The sequence below is a fragment of the Carassius gibelio genome, chromosome B22 (assembly GCF_023724105.1).
Source record: "Carassius gibelio isolate Cgi1373 ecotype wild population from Czech Republic chromosome B22, carGib1.2-hapl.c, whole genome shotgun sequence".
Classification (NCBI taxonomy): Eukaryota; Metazoa; Chordata; class Actinopteri; order Cypriniformes; family Cyprinidae; genus Carassius; species Carassius gibelio.
This window is the reverse complement of record NC_068417.1, coordinates 940435-962824: the sequence shown is the minus strand read 5'-3', so window position 1 is coordinate 962824 and position 22390 is coordinate 940435. Positions and strand designations below refer to the sequence as shown.

The window sequence follows — 22390 nt, the reverse complement described above, 5'->3', positions numbered from 1 at the left end:
TAATTAACTCCTTGATAGTGATACCCAAGTGAAAAAGTACACTTCCATAATGTACTTAAAGTTCTATTTTTTTGTGCACTTTATACTCTTTACTTTTCTTTATATACTAAAATTCTTCTTTAGTACTTCCTACGATAATCTTAAGAACATCTAAGTATACTCAACTGCTATTTTGAGACACCTTGAATATGAACTAAAATGTGCTTTTAATATACTGTCTCTGTATTTAAAAAAAAAAGTATATTAAAAGCACATTTTAGTTCCTATTCATGGTGTCTTTAAGTACATTATGGAAGTGTATACTATATATTTGGTTGTTTTTAATACCATTTATTCACATAAAATAAAAGGGTTTGTGATTTAAGAAGAGTGAGTTAAATTGAGAATGATTCCATGACAAATGCATTTTTAACAGTCACTTGTTGCCACCTGGTGGGGTAACGTGTAATAGATACAAACGGCCTAATAGTTAAAGGGGTGGAACCATAACCTTTAACGATTAATTATGCAGTTTCAATGGATGAAGGCAGGGCTCAACCCTGGTCGGGCCAGTGATTCAAATGTTTACTTGCCCCAACAAAATTTTTTACTGGCCCCACAACAAAAAATGTATAAAAGTAAAAGACAAGAAAATGGGCCTATAAAATAAGCATAGATATTGTATAGACCTCAATAATATAATAGGTTAATGACAGCAAAAGCTAATAGATTAACTTATATTTTAAATATTGTTGGACAAATAAACAGTAAGTAATAAAATAGTTACAAATAATCAAATTACGAGTAATAGCACAAATAAATACAACAGAAAAAAACATAAATGAAATAAATGGTGTTTTTCAAGTTTTTCATGTAGGTTTAAATAAAGAGATTTTCAGGTACAGAAGTTGTAATCTAATGTATAACTATACAATAGATTAAACTATATTAAAATTTTATCAGTCAAGAGCAGTTACAGATGCATAAAAATGTTTTTAATGTTGAAAATATAAAACGTTAAATACCGTGAAATTATAAAAAAAAAATGAAGACACTTTAAACCTGAAATTAAACCCGCTAGTAGGTGGCAGGGAATCACTGTTAATGAGCAAATCATTGAGATTCAACCGATTCATTCAAGCGGCTGATTCACTGAGGAAGTGTTGCTCAGAGACGCAAAACAATTCTGTGGACTTTGGAACCATTTTCGTTGGCGAAATGCAGCGAAACAGACGATTTAGTGTCTAAAATGTAAGTCACTTGATATTAAGTTCTTGTTTATTAAACTGTACGCTGAATAAAATCATCACATTTGTAATCATGCTAATATTTGGAGAAAACCAGCATTCTATGTGTAATATTGGTTAACATGGATATTCAATTATATAAATATGAAATATATACAGGGGCATATTTTAATTCTGAGGCATTAAGACTAAATCACATGCACAAGTCTAACCTACTAGACTACGTCACGTAGTGCATGCGTGCACAGAATGGGTGTGTTTTTGCATACTCGATAATATCAGATCGTTAAATCAACAATTACGATATCATAGACTACATATAAAGCACACCCTACAGCACTGGCCCGATCGGGCAAGTGACCGTTCCATCTACTGTCCCGAGCGTCATTCACACTAGCCTCGGGCAATCGGGCAGTCCTTATTGTCGAGCCCTGGAAGGGACCCTCAAGAGGTAAAGACCAGGGGCCCCTTATAGTCTTAATGCGGCCCTGTGTATAATAATAATGTAATAATCAAAGATGCCATTTGAAGCTAAATGCAGATGTTTAAATGGACTAACTATGGATGAAACCTGCTGTGATTACCCTACTTTTAAAGCATAAGTTGCATTTTTAACAATAGGTCTATATAATATTCACATAGGGGACATTGTATTAGACTTACAGTTAAAGAATGAAATACTATTTAAACCAATAACACTTTACATTACATTTAGCCTACCTATTTTATCTCACAGTTCTTCTTGTAAATCCAAGTTTATATCTCCTAAGTTCAGACTTTATAACTTGGTTTACCTAAACAACTGTGAGTTTGGTAATTCTGAGAAAGAAAAAAAAATATCCAGGGGCCTCATGTATAAAACTTTCTTTAGATTTCATCTTAAAAATGTACTTACGCATAAAAGCTAGATTTGGCATACACACAAACGTTTTCAGATTCATATAACCATGCGTATGACCATGTTTAACACCGTCAAATGTACAAGACTTTAGAGGAAAATATGACATGCTTACTAAAAGTGCTATTTGTAGAGTACTTTACATTGCTAAAAATCATTCACTGTCTTGGTCTTGTTTTCAAATAAATGTATCAAAATTAATGTAAAAACTAAATTGTATAAAATACTTCTCAGAGAATCGTTTTAGAATAGAGTGGGTCTCTTTTCCACTGGCCAAAGCAGTCTATAGTTTTAAACAAATCAAACGTTTAAGGGTATTTTAATATTTTTAAATATTTGATAGTAGAATCAGAAATACGGTGTGTATAAATAAGTGTACCTAATTGTCTGACGTGGCATTACTGACAAAATATAGAAGAAAAAAACCGTGCATATCTTATCATTGGCTTCAGATTCTGTCCTTCAGTCACAATGCTATTTTCATAATGTTCTGAAGATCACTGAAGAAGTCAGCCTTCATGTTCTGATGACACATCCGGTGTGTAACGTCTGTGAGATGTCTGATTCACAGCGATTGTCTCTGGAGCTGCAGGAGACCAGACCTTCATTTGGCTTTTTTAAAGGATTACAGTGGAGTTCAGTACACAGATGTTAGTGAGGAAACAGCTGATCACTTTATCAATTGACAGCCTCTCCATTAATCTTTAAAATGTTTACCACTAAACATTCATTTTGGACTGACCTATATTTGGAAATAAAAACTAAATAAATGCTGTTTTATAAGAAAGTAATTAAGAATTGTTTTTATTCTGTTCATTTGTATCTCCAAACAGAAATTTGTAAAACTGAAAGCATTCAATAATTCAGAATAATATTTAATATGAAATGTATTTTAATCTAAGATGTGGTTTTGGTAATTTTATGTCTTAAATCTCTTGATCTATTTCTGATATTTTTGTTGTGGCTAGTAGAAGTTCTGAATTGCAGTTCATTTAAAAGAAATGCTGGTGAGCAAGTTATTTTTCGGTCATAACGTGAATTTGGAAGGTTCGCTAAATTGTACGCTCCTGTAATTTCCATATTTTTTGGCAGATGATGTTAACCGATTTAATCAGATTTGTACAACAAAGTGTTTATAAACCTGTTGTGAACTAAACACAAACATAAGTTCACTGTTCAGTTTTCCACTAAAATAAAAGCCTTACATTTGAATGTAAAGAAATTAGGACAGCATTGTAAGTATGGTTTAGGCTTAAGTACTGTACTTTAAAATGCAAAATATTGTAATAGCAAATTAAAATAATAATTTCACAGTGTGATTATCATGCAAATCTCATATTGGTGGATAAAAGTGACGTGACATACACCCAAGTATGGTTACCCATACTCAGAATTGTTACATCCCTAGGATGTATGTTTTTTTTTAATTAATTGTTGAGGTATGTTTTCTCCACCCTTTGGGGTGTGTTTATGTATCATATGTGTGTTCTCTCACTCTCTACCGCTCTCTAATTGATAGGCAGTTCAAATTGCCCACAGGTGGTAGTCATCCGAGAGTGTGTGGCAGACGGTGCTGCTACAAAAGAGCAGAGGGAACACTGCTTGGGAGAGGCTCACTTCTCCCCTGCTCCAGACCTGCATTGTGTTCCTCTGTTGATGGTGTAAGGTTCAAATAGTTAAGTGTTTTGAACCGAAACTGAATTGTTTTCCTGTGCACAAGTGGTGTGTTGAAGCCAGAAAGTGTAGCACATTTATTTTCTATTGTTATTTCTGTTAAGGTATTAAGAGGTATTGTAACTCACTTTATTTGATTTATCATTAGTATTGGAAGCCGTAGGGAGAGGGTGCCATTTTATTTTGTACTCCATGTTTATCCCTGTTTATGGTTAGTGAGGGAGTTGAGGAAAGCTTTTGTTGTTGATTTTCTTTTCTTTTACTTGGATAGATTATTTAGTACTCCTCCTGCTAGTCAGCTGCTGTTTTGTTTGTTGTTTTGGCCAGGCCCTCTCCTGAAGGCATTTGTTGCTTCCCTTTATAAAATAAATTACTTATTTTCTTACTAAGTGGTGGTTTTATTTTTCTGGAGCAGAGGACTGATGTGATTCCTCCACGTTTTTCTTTAATTCATTCCTTTATAAATTTTGGTTACTCTGTTACTCCCACTCCCAACCCTAGACTGGGAAATTGGATCGTAACAAGTGGGGGCTCGACCGCTCGTCTTTTGACTATTGGTAAGTGCTCTTTCTCTCAATTTGTTTGACTGTTTTCGACTGTAGGTGGGGAGGAAAGTGTTGCAGTCATAGGCATAATGGAGTTTGACTTTACTGAGTTTACTCTTTGTCCTACAACAGAGGCCTTTAATCGTTGTACAAAAAAAGAGCTTATTTTGGTGGCGGAGTTCTTCCATATTGATATTCGAAAAGATGTTACAAAACAAGTGCTGAAGGATGACCTGTTTGGGAAATTGGTAGATGCTGGTATTTTGCCAGAGGATTCTGAGGGTGGTGTTGCTGTTCAGTCTGAGGAGGTAGTGGAAACCGCAGCTGAAAATGTGAATCTCAGCTCTGTGGTCTCTCATGATCCTAGGATTGCCTTAAAGTTAAAGGAAATGGAGCTTTTGATTAAAAAACAAGAATGTGAGGCAGAGATGATTAGGCTTCGCGTAGTAGAGACTCAGGCTGACCGAGAAATCCAAATACGTAAACTGGATCTTGAAGCAAAGCGATTAGCTCAAAAGCCAGTTCCATCCCCGCGTACTAGGCTTCCATTCGTCTCATCACCTTTAAAATCTTCTGGCAGTACAGATACGCAGGACTTTTCCCATTCGCCCTCCAGTGATACTTTTGATGTTAGTAGGTACATAAGACTTGTGCCTCCGTTTAGAGAGATGGAGGTTGATTCCTACGTTGTTGCATTTGAACGTGTTGCTGGTAAGTTGAGATGGCCAAAAGATATGTGGGCTCTGTTACTCCAGTGTAGCCTAACGGGGAAAGCACAGGAAGTTTGCTCTGCCCTTCCTATCGAAAGCTCTCTTGACTATGACATTGTTAAGTCTGCAGTTTTGCGAGCATATGAACTTGTCCCTGAGGCCTATAGACAGAAATTCCGCACTCCTTCGAAAACAGTCAAACAAACATATGTTGAATTTGTGAGAGAGAAAAGGGTTCTTTTTGAAAAGTGGTGTCTGGCTAGCAAGGTTACTTCCTTGGAGGACTTGCAGGAACTAATCTTGTTAGAGGACTTTAAAAATTGTATTCCTACAAAAATTGTTGTTCACTTAAACGAACAAAAAGTGTCGATGCTAGCTAGTGCTGCAGTATTGGCAGATGAGTTTGTGCTGACACACAGAAATGTCTTCTCAGCCCACACATCTGCCAAACTTTCGTTGATGCATGCAGAAAACTTGGTTGCCCCGCCTGTTGTGCACCCGTCTAAAACTGAGATGCAGTTTAAATTTGGTCGTAAGTTTGCGAGCGGTGAAGAAAGGCGTGTCTGTTTTTTCTGCCTTGATCCAAACCATTTAATTTCAGACTGTAAGGCTTGGAAACAGAAAAGGATGTCCTCCAAACCCAAAAATGTAGCACTAGTACAAACTCTAGGTAATGTGAGCTCTCTTTGTGAAGAGAGTTATCAGCCTTTCTTGTTTAAAGGCACAGTTTCTCTATCTCCCGATTCTGGTTGTAAATCGGTAACAATCTTGCGTGACACTGGTGCAGCCTAGTCCTTCATATCTGCAACCGTCTTGCCTTTTTCCGCTGACTCGTTTACCGGTAACGACATCTTAATTTGTGGTATTAACATGCACTGTGTGAATGTACCACTTCACACTGTGTATCTGAAGTCTGACCTTGTGAGTGGGCCGGTCAGCTTAGCTGTGCGCCCACAATTACCTGTTGAGGGGGTTGATCTGATACTAGGAAATGACCTTGCGGGTGGCACTGTCTTTCCTAGGCCAGTTGTATCCTATAAACCTAGTACCACAAACAACCCTGATTTAGCAGCGAATTTCCCCTCTGCATTTCCCGCTTGTGCCGTTACCCGTGCCCAGTCAAAGAAATTTGAGGAGATGGTGGATCTCTCAGATTCCTTTTTGGTTAACGGTCCTAACTCAGTGGAGTGTGTCCAGTCTATAATCCCTGACCTTGCTGTAGCTCGTGAGAAATTAAACCCTGAAACCCCACTGAAGGTAGATAGAGAACACTTAGCTGCAGCACAGAAAGCAGACCCTTCCCTAGCCAAGTGTATATCAATTGCTAGCAGCACTACCCATACATCTGATTCAGGGGTGGTTTACTTCTGGGAAGGTGGATTGTTGATGCGTAGGTGGAAGCCCCAGCAAGAGGTTTTAGGTTGGCAGGATGTGCGGCAGATTGTTTTACCTGCTGGTTATCGACAACAAGTTTTGAAACTTGCCCATGAAAATACATTGTCTGGTCATGTGGGTACAACAAAAACCTACCAGCGAATTACCAGGTACTTTTTCTGGCCTGCTCTTAAGTCAGCCGTGTCCAGATTCTGTAAGTCTTGTCATGTGTGCCAGATGGCAGGTAAACCCAATCAGAAGATTCCACCAGCACCCCTGTGCCCTATTCCAGCTGTGGGTGAGCCATTCGAACGCTTAATAGTTGACTGTGTTGGACCGTTGCCCAAAGCCAAATCAGGACAGCAGTATATATTGACCATTATGTGTGCTGCAACCCGTTTCCCTGAGGCCGTTCCGATACGTACATTGAAATCTAAAGTTGTTGTAAGAGAATTGCTCAAATTTTGTACCACTTTTGGATTGCCAAAAGTGATTCAGAGTGACCAAGGGTCAAATTTTACTTCGAGAATTTTTAAACAGGCTCTCGAAACACTTGGCATAAGTCACCAAATGTCTACAGCATATCATCCTGAGTCCCAAGGGGCTCTCGAAAGATTTCATCAAACCTTGAAAACACTGCTGCATCGTTATTGTGTGGAAACTGGGAGAGATTGGGTAGAGGGTCTTCCTTTCCTAATGTTTGCAATTAGAGAGTCCGTGCAAGAATCTCTTGGCTTTAGCCCATCTGAACTTGTGTTTGGCCATACAGTTCGGGGCCCTCTGAAGTTAAGCGAGCAATTGTTGGAACAAAGTTCTAAACCCGTTCCATTCGATGATTGTCACTTCTATCCGTGAGAGGTTGCACAAAGCCCAAAGTCTTGCCAAACTTCATCTTTCCTCTGCTCAGACTAGGATGAAGGTGCGTTTCGACAAAAGGGCTGTAAAAAGAGACTTTCGCCCTGGTGATTCTGTGTTGGTTCTACTTCCAACCCCTGGTTCCATCTCACAAGCAAAATTCTCTGGTCCATACCTGGTTGAAAGGAAGTTAAGTGACACCAACTTCCTTGTAGCTACTCCTGATAGAAAATGTAAGAGCCGTGTGTGTCATGTAAACAGACTTAAGACATATGTAGACAGAACTCACTATGAAGTGAATGCAGAGCAGACTGAGTGTCCACCGCTACCTGCCGCTATTGCCACTGTGGGTGTAGTGGCAAATTACTCCTTGGAGGAGGATGGCTTGATGTGCTTTGATGTGCCAATTTCCTCTCTTCCTCTGAAGAATTCTGCTGTTCTGAAAAACCTTTCCCCTTTCCTTTGTCATCTTTCCGTTGAACAGGCTAAAGATTTAATCCAGTTACTGAATACTTTTCCCACCCTGTTTAGTGATGTGCCCGGTAGAACAACTGTGTGTGTGCACGACATTGATGTTGGTGATGTAGCCCCTATAAAACAACATCCTCATAGGGTTAATCCACAGAAACGTGCGGTTATGCAGACCGAAGTTGAGTACATGCTGCATCATGGAATTACTACGCCCAGCCTGAGTCCTTGGAGTTCCCCTTGCTTGCTTGTTCCGAAGCCTGATAATAGCTTTCGGTTTTGCACTGATTATCGGAAGGTCAACAGCGTAACAAAACCTGACTCTTTTCCCCTACCCAGAATGGAAGACTGTGTTGATAGAATTGGCTTGGCAAAATATGTCACCAAATTAGATTTGTTAAAAGGCTATTGGCAGGTGCCCCTCACTCAACGTGCCTCTAAAGTTTCTGCTTTCGTCACCCCTGATAGTTTTCTGCAATACCGAGTCCTAGCTTTTGGGATGCGAAATGCGCCTGCTACCTTTCAGCGCATGATGGGTCGAATACTGTTCGATGTACCAAACAGTGAAGTGTATCTGGATGATATAGTGGTTTATTCGGATAGCTGGAGCGACCACTTAAAAACCATTGAACAGGTTTTCGAACGCCTGGCCACAGCTTCATTGACACTAAACCTCGCTAAGTGCGAGTTTGCAAAAGGGGTTGTTACGTATTTGGGCAAGCAAGTAGGCCAGGGAGTGATTAAACCAGTTGAGGCAAAAATTTCAGCTATACTCCAGTTTCCGGTGCCTTGCAACAAACGTGAATTAAGACCCTTCCTTGGAATGACTGGATATTATCGGAGTTTTTGTCCCAATTTCTCTGCCGTTGTCTCTCCACTCACAGACCTTCTTAGTACAAAAAAGAAGTTTGTATGGACCGGTGATTTGTCAACTTGCATTTGAGGCTGCTAAGGATCTGCTCTGTCATGCCCCTGTCCTGTCTGCCCCAAACTTCAAATTGCCTTTTAGTTTACAAGTGGATGCAAGTGCTACAGGAGCTGGTGCGGTCCTACTACAGGAGGATGAGTACCATATTGAACATCCCGTTTCCTACTTTTCTAAGAAGTTCTCGAGAGTACAACAGAACTATAGTGTAATCAAAAAGGAAGCTTTGGCCTTATTACTTGCTCTCCAGCATTTTGATGTATATGTAGGGAGTAACTCCAATGCTATCGTTGTGTACACTGACCATAACCCTTTGGTGTTCCTATCCCGTATGTCAGGTTCCAACCAGTGTTTATTACGGTGGTCTCTCGCTGTCCAAGGATATAATCTGGACATCCGTCATAAGAAGGGTGCTGAAAATGTTATGGCAGATGCTCTCTACAGAGTATGAAATTGTTCCTACATTTGTATCCTCTATACGGTATATGGTATTGTGAATATGGTTACTACAAACTGTGGTTTGTATTCTTGGTGGTGGGGGTGTTACATCCCTAGGATGTATGTTTTTTTTTTTTTAATTAATTGTTGAGGTATGTTTTCTCCACCCTTTGGGGTGTGTTTATGTATCATATGTGTGTTCTCTCACTCTCTACCGCTCTCTAATTGATAGGCAGTTCAAATTGCCCACAGGTGGTAGTCATCCGAGAGTGTGTGGCAGACGGTGCTGCTACAAAAGAGCAGAGGGAACACTGCTTGGGAGAGGCTCACTTCTCCCCTGCTCCAGACCTGCATTGTGTTCCTCTGTTGATGGTGTAAGGTTCAAATAGTTGTTAAGTGTTTTGAACCGAAACTGAATTGTCTTCCTGTGCACAAGTGGTGTGTTGAAGCCAGAAAGTGTAGCACATTTATTTTCTATTGTTATTTCTGTTAAGGTATTAAGAGGTATTGTAACTCACTTTATTTGATTTATCATTAGTATTGGAAGCCGTAGGGAGAGGGTGCCATTTTATTTTGTACTCCATGTTTATCCCTGTTTATGGTTAGTGAGGGAGTTGAGGAAAGCTTTTGTTGTTGATTTTCTTTTCTTTTACTTGGATAGATTATTTAGTACTCCTCCTGCTAGTCAGCTGCTGTTTTGTTTGTTGTTTTGGCCAGGCCCTCTCCTGAAGACATTTGTTGCTTCCCTTTATAAAAGAAATTACTTATTTTCTTACTAAGTGGTGGTTTTATTTTTCTGGAGCAGATGACTGATGTGATTCCACCACGTTTTTCTTTAATTCATTCCTTTATAAATTTTGGTTACTCTGTTACTCCCACTCCCAACCCTAGACTGGGAAATTGGATCGTAACAGAATCCATGTTCTGCATTTAACCCATCCAAAGTGCACACACACACACACACACACACACTGTAAACACACACCCGGAGCAGTGAGCATCATTTATGCTGCGGTGCCCGAGGAGTAGTTGGGGGTTCAGTGCCTTGCTCAAAGGCTCCTCGGTCATGGCATTGCCGGCTTGAGATTCAAACCCACAACCCTAGGGTTAGGAAACAAACTCTCTAACCACTAGGCCACGACTTCCCCACAAAGTATGTGTCAGAAATGGGATTAGTAGCTAAAATTAGTAGCTAAAGCAGCTATTTGTGTAATTGTATGAATATATTAATTAGTTGTGTTCTCTCTTCTACAGGTTAAACTGCATCAGTATTACAGATGAAGGTTGTGCTGCTCTGGCATCAGCGTTTAATTCAAACCTCAGAGAGCTGGATCTGAGCAGGAATCAAATAGGAGACTCTGGAGTGACAGAAATCTCCAGTCTGCTGAGAAATTCACAGACACTACAGATACTCAGGTCTGAATTTGGTTAATTTAAACATAAATCAATGTAAAGCTCTAGCTGGTATATAAACTGACGCTGTGTCACAAGGAATGGGTCAGTAATGTGAAATTTTTGTGTTGGTGTAGATGCATTTATAAAATATTGACAAACAGATTGATTTTTGGAGATGATGGGAAATGTTAATATCCTAATGGTGTAATAAATGTTTTAATGTGTTTTATTTAGTCTTTCTGAAGACTTTCAGATTGCAGTATTACTGTAGAAGGTTATAATAAAGTTACATAATTTTGTTATTAAAAAATCTTATAACTCAAATGTTACATTATATTGACAATAACTCTTTTTTTAATATGCATCAGCATTTTTTTTTTAAATGCTGGATCTTCAGAAAAGCTTGTATTGGTAAAGTACTGCAGTCTCTGAGGGACTGAGTAATTTTGATTGCAACTGAAGGTTATAATTGTGGGAAATTAAAATGCAAGAATTGCAGATTACGTTCACCAATATATAACTTTACCCAGCTTTACTGTGAAACGAGTCAATTCAGGCAAAAATGTCTGTAGTGCCTCTTTTTTTTTTCTTCATTCTAGAACATGTACTTCTATGACAATCTGTGTTATAATGAAGAATAACATATTTTTCTAATAGACTTTCAGACTGCAGTATCAGTGAAGAAGGTTATAAAGCTCTGTCTTCAGCTCTGAGATCAAATCCTTCACACCTGATAGAGCTGGATCTCACAGGAAATGATCCTGGAGAATCAGGAGTGAAGCAGCTCAGTGATTTACTACAGGATCCAAACTGTCAACTCAAGACTCTGAGGTGAGACCTGATGAAATAATGCTGAATAAATGATACACATTTGAGTTATTTATATTATATTTTTCTAATAATTTAACGGCCTCGAGTCAATTATTTAGCTTATACTGCGGTTGCCACACCTAAAGACCTCAATCAGATGATAGATTTAAAGGGATTCATCTGGGTTTTGTACTTGAATCACTGTTGTGAGTAGGATTATTTGTTCCGCATCTCATCCAATGCCTCTTTTGCTGAATCTAAAACATGATTTTAAAGCTGGTAATGGAGGCTTGAGCCTTTGATAGCATTCTAATGCAGTTATTAATGAAGTTATTAAAAAGAGAGGGAGAGAGACAGAGACGCACAGAGAGAGATAGAGAGAGAGAGCTTGTGTGAATTAGGCTTCCTCTGTGCTTCCCTCAACAGTGTTCTGCAGCAGTGTCTCTAAACAGCTGTTATTACCTCGCTAATGAGAAATGTCATGTGTGTTTACTTCCAGAAAATCATCTGTCATGATGTTGTTTTTACATTTACATTTTTTTTTTACAATAAATTTTACATTTATTCATTTAGCTGACGCTTTTTATCCAAAGCGACTTACAATTGCTATATATGTCAGAGGCTGCATGCCTCTGGAGCAACTAAGGGTTAAGTGTCTTGCTCAGGGACACATTGGTGTCTCACAGTGGATTCGAACCCGGGTCTCCCACACCACAGACGTGTGTCTTATCCACTGGACTGGGGTGGTGTTAGCGCAGTCCTGTAACTACTGTTATAACAGCTTTACTATATGTGAAGTGATGAACTGTAATGAGGTCAAGAGAGCTGCCTGGAACTACGTTCACCGTGCGTTTCCCAGAAAAATAATGTTCGTCAGCCAATTAGATTCAAGCATTAAGTGGCCCTGTAGTATAAATTATATTATTACACTTATTCAGTAGGTACACAATTTGTTGTTGAAAATGATCAAACATGAAAGATGAGATGCTGCAGCTGCTGTTGTTTTGATGATAAATGTCAGCACAGTTTAGTTGTGTTAAAAGTTACAGCTTAATCTGACATTTTGGGTCACTAGATGTGCTGGTGTTTAGTAGTTTGGTGCCTCGATAGTTAACATTTATGATTGTGTTATTGTGGACATTTCTCATGAAAAACATATTCAGTGTGATTTATTATCCTGATTGTTTAAATATTACTGAATGCTCTGTACATTAATTTCCATCAAGCTCAGATTCACAACACTGTAGATCTACTACAGCAGATCAATCACAGACCACAAACATGTGATGTGTGTCAGGAGAGGATCCGTGATAATTGTGCATAGACAGACATCAGTTAAATAAAACTATCCAGAGTAGTGGTGGGCGATATGAGCTAAAATTAATATCACAATATTTTACACTGTCCAGGAGATATTGATATTATATTGTGATATGAGAAAAAAAAATTCATGGCAAAATATTTTAACTTTACATAACTAGAAAAAATTAGGGATTGGAGATAGAACTGAAAAGTATTTTTTATTGTGCCATTGTTTTACTCAAAAAGTGCAAATGTGCAACATAAGGTAGGTCTGTATGAATTAAATTAAATATTGTGTGTTTGAGTTGTCCAGTGGTTCCCAAACCTTTTGTGACCCCCCCTTTAGTAGGCCCCACCCCCTTCTTTTTTTTCTTTTTTTTTAAGTCTCATATGCTCACCATGGCTACATTTTTTTTAAATTAAAACTAAAGTACAGAGATTGTGATAATAATGTGAATATTGTCAATTTAAATGATCTATTTGGATGTTTTAACATATAGGCTACCGTATGGTCAATTCCCATGAAAAATATTCAGTTTGAGTTATCCTGACTGTTTAAAAGTTACTGAATGCACTGTACATTAATTTCCATCAAGCTCAGATTCACAACACTGTAGATCACTGATCTAGAATAGAGAACTGGATTGCTCATGACGTCGTGAAAGTGAATCACCATATTGGTAATCCCTTTTGTCTGTGTAAATGTTCTATTGAATTAATTGGAAATTGTATGATTTTAATGAGACATCACATAAGTCAGCTTTTTAAAACTGAAGTATCCCTGTACATTCTTACAATGCAAAAACTCAAGGGAATTTCCTCTACTTATTAAAAAGCTACGTTCATTACAGTAGCGAACATTATGAACACGATAAACATCAGACAGACACGACCTCATCATATAACAAATGACAAAGTGCTCGTTCTGAAATCTGAAAAAACACATAAACACACATCTTTATTCGCATTGAACAGTTATTTATTGTTTATATAATTCTGTTATAGTGTTTTTATTCGTACAGTAGGTGCTAACTGTAAATGTTTCAACAAGAATTTCGTTAACATCATTCATTTTGAAGCAGGTAATGATTTAAATGGTGGTTAAATTATTATTAATTTAGCATACAATATTTTACATGCAAACAGTAGATAATGCTAGTAGACATATTTGCGCTATTTTGGAGATACTGAAATAGAGGTCTTAATGGGTCCAAAAATTTGTGCCCGAACCCAAAAGATATCCGTAATGTACTAGACTGAACCGACCCGGACCAGTCTATTATTTCAAAAGCTGGACCCAAACCCATCTGGAAGACAAAGCCCCGACTGGACCCGATTGTAACATATTCCACCTTAAATTGCTATTGCAAGCCAATAAACCTGTTGCGAAAAATACAACTTTTTGTTTTACCTAATTTAAGGAGCCATAATCTCTCTTCTTTGTACCTGACTGCCTGTGATGCATTCAAGTTATTTTTCGCGTTATTCCAAGTCCGAGCTCAATCCACTCATTATTTCAGCTTCAAAAGTCCACTTGATGTCACAGTGACGGATGACAAATGCAACTGTGCACATGTACATTCTGACTCGAATTTAACTTGCATAATAACTTCGATCTTTTGCCCTTTTGAACTATAATAACGATCGCTCGTTCAGTGCCATGGCTGCTCTGTCTATCATCTCTGTGCTCTCTGCTCTGCTTCGAGTCTGAATCTGACCACTAAAACTTTAATTAAACTGTTCATTTATATTATTATAAAAATGGGAGAAAATGTAAAGCGCGGTTTGGCTGTCGAAGTCATTGTTTCCCTCACTGGTTGCCATAGAAACCTTGCTTTTTTTGCCTCACACTTTTCTTTTCTTAATTTTACAAGTGGCAAGTTACAAAAAACAAGCAGTTTCTGATCACAGCCGGGTGTTCCCCGAGTCTGATGATCGCACGGGCATTACACACAATGTTAAACAGACCCGGGACCCGAGGTAATAGATTCGGACCTGACCCGGCTGATGATTTAAAATATGCTTTTCAACTGATTTTGAGCCTCACAGAAAACATTCATGTGACAGTTTACCTCAGATTTAGTTGCTGATTTGAAATAAATTAAATATGAGTCTGTCAAGTCTGCAAGCATTATTACCGTGTGTGCACTTGCATTAACTCTGAGTCTGTCTGTGTGCTCTGCTTGTAACGTCAGAGAAAGAGAGAGAGAAAGAGAGATTGCTTTTTTTTTGTCTCCCACTTTTCTTTTCCTAATTTTACAAGTGGCAAGTTACAAAAAAACAAGCAGTGTCTGATCACAGCCGGGTGTTCCCCGAGTCTGATGATCGCACGGGCATTACACACAATGTTAAACAGACCCGGGACCCGAGGTAATAGATTCGGACCTGACCCGGCTGATGATTTAAAATATAGACCCGAACCCATTCGGGTCGACGGGTCTCGGGTGCACTGTGAAGACCTCTAGTCTGAAATAGATGTTGCTCAATCAGGACATTAAAATTATAAACACCATAATTTATTCAGATAATAACTGAATACAGACAGTACATACATGAAATTAAGCTATAATATACTGTATATAAAATATAAATTAAGCTTTTCATTTTAGTAAAGAACAATATTAACAGAAGCTATTGTATTATTCATTGTATATTCAAATCAATTTCTGATACTATTAGGTTCATATTTAATCATTCCTGAATAATTACGTGTATAAAGAAATAGGCTATATTTTGTGTTGGATCAGATACATGTGTCGTCAGTGCGCAGCAGACACACACACCTAAACGATTTAAATATATACTTATACAGTGTTTGGTGAATTCTGCTACATAATAATAGGCAGGGCCGGTGTCCTGACATTTTATCCTACCCTGTCAGATTTTCCTACGCGGGTTTACTGCGCACGCGCACATCAATATCGCGTCCTTTGTCTTATGCTAAACAACGATATTTAATGTATCTGCATTACTGTAAAGGTAGGTTTAGGGATGGGGTAGGTGTAGACTTTAATAAAAACGCAATCTAATTGGTAGAAAATAATATTTATTGTTGGTTTCCTGTAACTGTATCCCTTTTAGCTACAACCGCGAATATAACACATAATTACTGTATTTGCAGTACTGTAAGGGTATGATTAGGGTTGTGGTAGGTGTAGACATTAATAAATCATAACTTTACAGTAGAATTTTCATTGTGGAATTGTACTACCCACTGTTTTGGTGGGAGGTAGGAAAATCTGACAGAACACAGACTCTAGACAGAACACCGGCGCTCCGCACACGCACATCACACACTGCGCGTAGGGCACCAAGTGCTTTGGGGGGCACCAAAAAATCTGGGTCGTGAAAAAATCATCACAATAGGCTACTAGAATAAATAACAAATAAAATATTTCTAAAAGCATGTTAATATACAAAAGCAATACAAAAGTAATATAGGCCTAGACCAAATTAGTCGAGAAAAAGGTGAATCTCTGTGCCAGTCTCCCTCTGGTGCGCCCCCTTCCCCACCTCCCAGTGGTCTGTTCGATTATGCCTCAATCAATGTCAAATTTGGCAGACCGAACTCAGACATGGCCTCGAAAAGAGTTGAGGGCGGAAAAAAGAAGAGACAGCGGAGCGGGATGATGCTCGTGCGTCGCTTGCAGGTAAGACAATGTTTTAAATAAAAATGTTAGTTTTAAAAGAACGGCTTTAGGTAACAACGTTATTTTTTTCAGTAACGCAGTAATCTAACTAATTACTTTTCCCGTTGTTACAACACCGTTAACGTTATTTGAACGTTAAATGCGGTGCGTTACTATGCATTGATTTAATAAACTTTGTAATCCGAACGCACCCCTGGCTCACACAGCGAGTGAGCAGGTGGGTTAATGACGAGATAAGCGGTTGTGATTGGCTAAGGGAGAGTCATGTGTTACATGGTAGCCAATCAGAGCCAGTGTTTTTACACACATGCCGGCCAGCGGCGCCAAACACACACACACACACACACACACACACACACACACGCGCAACAGCTACACAGAGATTTGCAGCAGAGATGGTGAGTCAGGAGCAATCCGATGAAAAGTTGGCATTTTCAAGGTGAAGATATAAGCACTACTTCAAAATCATTGTGGTCAAAGGCAAGAACATGCATGTAATGTGTACACCCTTTCTTAAGATAATACTTGAAGTGCAGGATAAAACTCTTGCTGTCTGTTGACGTGCAATAAATATTGAAAGTTATGTACCTGTCTGTTCTACTCATTTCAACTGACTTGTAAAAACTGCAAAAAAAAAAAAAAAAAAAAAAGAAGTACAAATTATCTGACATGTAGCAACTTTTTTTTTTTTGCAGTAACGCAAATAGTTACTTTCCCTGGTAACGAGTTACTTTTATTATAGAGTAATACAGTTACTCAGTTAGACTCAGTTACTTTTTGGAACAAGTAGTGAGTAAATATAACTAATTCCTTTTTTATAGTAATGTTCCCAACAGTGTTGATAGCTGATTTTGCAGCTAGGAAATGTAGGTGTGTGCCTCTGTAGGGCCTCTGACAACTGATGGTAGTGAAAATCTTTAATATAGTTCTATAGAATAGCAGAATGGTCTCTTTATAGAGATGTAGTCCCTCTGTTGAGTAATTTCTACTGGGCAGTTATGCATGGTTATTTGCAGTTTAAAATGTGCACTTTAAAATTCAAACTTCATAAAATTCATACACTTATACTGTTATTTGCACTAAACTTTTTTGCACTTTTAACTTTCTGTGTTCACATTGTTCAGTTCCAATTATTCATTTGCAGCAGTTATTTTGGAAGTAAAGAGAACCTATCTAAGAAATTCTGAATGGTAGTTATTTCTTTGGTTGGTGGTGGGTGGGTGGTTGGTTGGGGAGGGGGGCACCACCAAGCATTTGTGCTTAGGGCACCCAAATGGCTAGCGCCGGCCCTGATAATAGGAAGAGCCAGCATCAAAAGATCAATTAAATATATCACTATGAATGCTTAGCTGTCACAAGCTAGTTATCTCTTTGCTAACTTTCCTCATCTCCTGCTTAAAAGCCAGAAATATCTTCAGATGCTTGAGAATCATGATCTAGTGAGCTTTTGCCCGAGTTTCTTTTAAATTTACTTTTGACTTTTGTCTTTCTAAAAAAAAATATATATATTTAAATGTTCAACTGTTTAAACTTGAACTAGAGCTTTTCGTTACAAACAGTGTTTGATAATCTTTAAATGTTTTGTGATGCAATGCACATTGAATTGATTCCAGCTTCATCTTCTCTTCTGCAGGTTTTTGGGTCCTGCTGCAGATGAAGGCTGTCAGTATGTGACAGGAATTGTGGGTAAAAACCCGTTACTCCTGGGAGAACTGTATCTGAGTGAACGTAAACTAGGAGACACAGGAGTGAATCAGATCTCTGCTCTACTGCAGGATAAACACTGTAGACTCAACACACTGAAGTGAGTATCTTACATCATTTCACATGTTACATGACTAGTAATGTTACAGTCGTCTATTTTAATTCTCATTTGAGTTCCGACCTCACGTTATAAAGCTTGGAAGAGCCAGGACATGTTTAATATAACTCTGATTATATTTGTCTGAAAGAAGAAATTAATATACATCTAGGATGTCTTGAGGGTGAGTAAATCATGGGGTAAATTTCATTTTTGGGTGAACTATCCCTTTAAGTGCACAGGGGTGGAGAAAATACTGTGAACACATTAGAAATAGACAGTATTTTTTTTAATGTGTTTACCATAATTTGCCTTTAATACAGCTTAGAATAGATTCATACAACTTTTGAATAGACTTCAGGTAAATTTAGTTTCTTGCTTCTGCTGTGACTGTTGAATGTGTTCATGTTTACTGACTACAAACTGATGATTGAAGACGAATTGAAAAAAAGGCAGGGTCAGTCTGGTTTCCACTGTCACTTCTGGGTCTTCCTCTGGGACAACGGCCAGGGTTTTTTGGCCAACTGTGTCTCTGAGTTTAGGTTAGAGGAGGTTATGAATGAAGGATGAGTTTCTCTGAGTCTGGAGAGCATCAGTGCTGAGGATCATTTCATAAAGTTAAAGACATTAATAATAATAGCTCAGAACTCACTTTCAGACAGCAGCGAGTGTGTGAAATAACTTCTGTTTGAGATCTGATGTGGATTATAATCACCTTACAAGGCTTCATATCATCTCTCTGTCATCAAACACCAGATTAATGAATGTGTAACACAACTGAACAGAACCGGTCCAGACTGGGCTTTATTCTGTGCAGGCATTGCTTCTTCAGTCTGACCTGTTTCAGAGAAATATTACTGTACTTCACATCTACACACACAGACAAACCTACACTTTTATTTAGATGTGCAAAGTTGAATCTGTGTAGCAAAGCTGATCAAGTCACTGGACAGAGCAGAGCGAATGCATTTACGTTGTAGTGATGTTCAGACCAGAATCAGTTTAAACACAAATACACAGCAGTCAGGACTTTTATTTTAGACAATATGCTCAGTCTTAGACAAAAGATGAAATAAGAATTATACGACAGAAATAAAAAGATTAAAGATTTTAACACCTTTCACACAAAGTTGTGGGGAATTAAAACTTCATTGTATTTCTATCAAGAATCAGCAGAAATTGTACATAAATCATGAGAAGTGAAAATAATTTGATTAAATGAACAACTTATTTGTTTTTCTGTTTTGAAGACGAAATTGTGGAAAATTATCCAAAGATGTTCAGACACTCTTCCTCTGTTTTTTGTTTTATCAAGACATTGTGACTTTATTAAATAGTTTTCTTCTATCTTCTCTCTTTCTCTCAATGAAGATTAAGATGCTGTTATTTGACAGATGAAGGTTGTTCTGCTGTGACTTCATGAACATAACGTGTCTGATTCATTGTGTTTTCTCTTTCTGTCTTCAGTCTGTGTGTATGCAGTATTACAGAGAAACAGTGTCTCATCCTGACTTCAGCTCTGAAATCAAACCCATCACACCTGAGAGAACTGAACCTGAGCGGGAATGAACTACTAGGAGACTCTGGAGTGAAACACCTCAGTGATCTACTGATGAACACACAATTCAAGCTGGAGAAACTAGAGTTAGTATCATTATACTCTACAGCAGTTACAGTCAGATTAAAGATTACTGTTTACTTTCAGGAAAAGAAAAGGAAAAGAATGTGACGTGTCTAGTGTCCCATACTCTGAACATGTGCTCTGCATTTAACACACACACACACACACACACACACGCACACACACATGTTTGTTTTTGTGTAAAGTGTGTTCATCCCATAGGTGTAATGGTTTTTATTCTGTACAAACTGTATATTCTATGGCCCTTCACCAACCCTACACCTATCCCTAACCCTCACAGGAAACTTTGTGCATTTTTACTTTCTCAAAAAAACTCATTCTGTATGATTTATAAGTGTTTTGAAAAATGGGGACATGGGTTATGTCCTCATAAGTCACCCTCTCCTTGTAATACCTGTGTCATACCCATGTCAGAGTTGTGTCCTGATATGAGACAAAAACATGCCCACACACACACACACACACACACACACACACACACACACACACACAGAGTGAACACACACACACACACACACACACACTCACAGAGTTTCAAATTTCCAGGAACACTGGAAATTTGGCAAATCTTTCTAAGATAATTGCTATTACATTTTTGTTCTTTTATATTTATACCTTCCAATTTAAGATTGAAATCTAAATGTAGTTTTTTTACAGTCAGATTAAAGATTACTGTTTACTTTCAGGAAAAGAAAAGGAAAAGAATGTGACGTGTCTAGTGTCCCATACTCTGAACATGTGCTCTGCATTTAACACACACACACACACACACACACACACACACACACACCTTGAAAACACACACACACACAGAGTGAACACACACACACACACACACACTCACAGAGTGAACACACACACACACACTGTAAACACACACGCACAAACACACACACACACACACCTTGAACACACACACACAAACACACACACCATAAACACACACAACACACACACACACACACACACACACACTGTGAACACGCACACACACACACACAAACACCGTGAACACACACACACAAACACACTGTGAATACGCACACACCGTGATCACACTCGGTTTTAAGGTTTTTGGCAGTGTTTTATTTATTGCACTGTATGATGTTTATTCAATATTAATTTAACTCACACATGAACATAACGTGTCTGATTCATTGTGTTTTCTCTTTCTGTCTTCAGTCTGCGTTATTGCAGTATTACAGAGAAACAGTGTCTCATCCTGACTTCAGCTCTGAAATCAAACCCATCACACCTGAGAGAACTGAACCTGAGCATGAATCAAATAAGAAACACAGGACTGAATCACTTATGTGACGTACTGAAGGATTCACGCTGTAAACTGGAGAGATTGAGGTCAGTAACATTCACAGACAAGAATCAAAATGATGAAAATCACTTTGTTTAACTCTTATGTGCTGTTCAAGATCTTTTGAGACCCCAAATGATGTTTGCTGAAATAAAAACTAATGTTCCCTTTATCTAAATGACACGAGACTTTGTACGGTTGTCAACACTTGGTGCTATTCTTTATATATAAAAACCAATTTAAAAATATATTTTTAATTAATACATTTTATACATTTACAAAATATCATAAATCCTTAAAAAAAAACTACATAAATGTAGAGTAAAAACATTAATAAATGACACATTTTGTAACAAAAAGTCGTTTTGTTGGCTGTGTTCTCTGGAGAGCCCAAACAGCACGAGTTTCGTCCCCAAACGAACAGCACATACGAGTTCAACAAAACACTTTATACTCAATATCTCATGATGAATGTGTTCACATTATATTTGTGAAAGATTCTTCATCTTAATGATTTGTTTGTAAGATGATCTCTCTTCCTCTGTTTGTCTCTTTCTAGTCTTTATGTCTGTGACATTACAGATGTTTCTTCTTTAACTCAGTCTTTGACAAACACAAAAGCTCTGCAGTTTCTAAAAGAGCTTGATCTGAGAGGTAATATGATTGGAGACTCAAAGCAGAAGCTCATTGATGTGCTACGAGACTCAAACTGTGAACTGAGGTGAGTAAACTTCACTTTGTGATATTAAAGAGATTCATTTACCTCTGATATGTGAACAAATATATACTTTCAGATATTAGTGAAAAGAGTTGATCAAATGATCATCAAGCTTTATTTCAAAGGGTTTGTGTCAGAATGAAATGTAAAGTTGATCAAAATGTTGAACACAAAGGAGGAAAGAGAAGAAAAGCAGACTGTCACAGCTTTCTACAGCAACAGCTGCTTTATTAATGAGATCAGTAATAGTGAATCATTAGAGTTTGAAATAGATTTGTTCAGATTGTAGGAAAACGCTGGTAAAATCAGAGCAGATTCAGCTTCAGCTCACAGTCGTCCAGCATCACATGATCAATGTCTCTGTCTCTTGTGTGTTTTTACTTTGACAAGCAACACGTCACATTACTTTACACTTACTTTCTGTAAGAGATAATGTACCTCCAGCCGCTTGTTATCACAGAATAAACCCGACAGGGAGATCAGGACTTGTGTCCTCCTGAAGAGACTTATTCTGTGATAACATCCGGCTGCATCTGCATTATCACACTTATTATATGCTTTCTTGACACACAAGTGAAGAATTAGACACAATTTAGATTCAGCTAAACACTTCTGCTCAGTTAGCAACAACTTTGATTACAGGATTTTAA

General features: G+C 38.0%; 1 protein-coding gene and 1 long non-coding RNA gene across 3 annotated transcripts in view; one reads left to right on the top strand and one right to left on the bottom strand.

The window, feature by feature from the left end:
* Positions 1 to 22390, bottom strand: part of LOC127987626 (uncharacterized) — a 459131-nt gene that overhangs the window by 275680 nt on the left and 161061 nt on the right. The gene's annotated exons all lie outside the window — the stretch shown is intronic.
* The window catches only part of LOC127987560 (uncharacterized), a 1055570-nt gene that overhangs the window by 1032347 nt on the left and 833 nt on the right, over positions 1 to 22390 (top strand). Inside the window, exons 52-54 of the mRNA XM_052589928.1 lie at positions 19539 to 19715; positions 20896 to 21069; positions 21582 to 21743. Of these exons, the coding sequence (XP_052445888.1) occupies positions 19539 to 19715; positions 20896 to 21069; positions 21582 to 21743 (513 nt within the window). The remainder of the gene's footprint in view (positions 1 to 19538; positions 19716 to 20895; positions 21070 to 21581; positions 21744 to 22390) is intronic.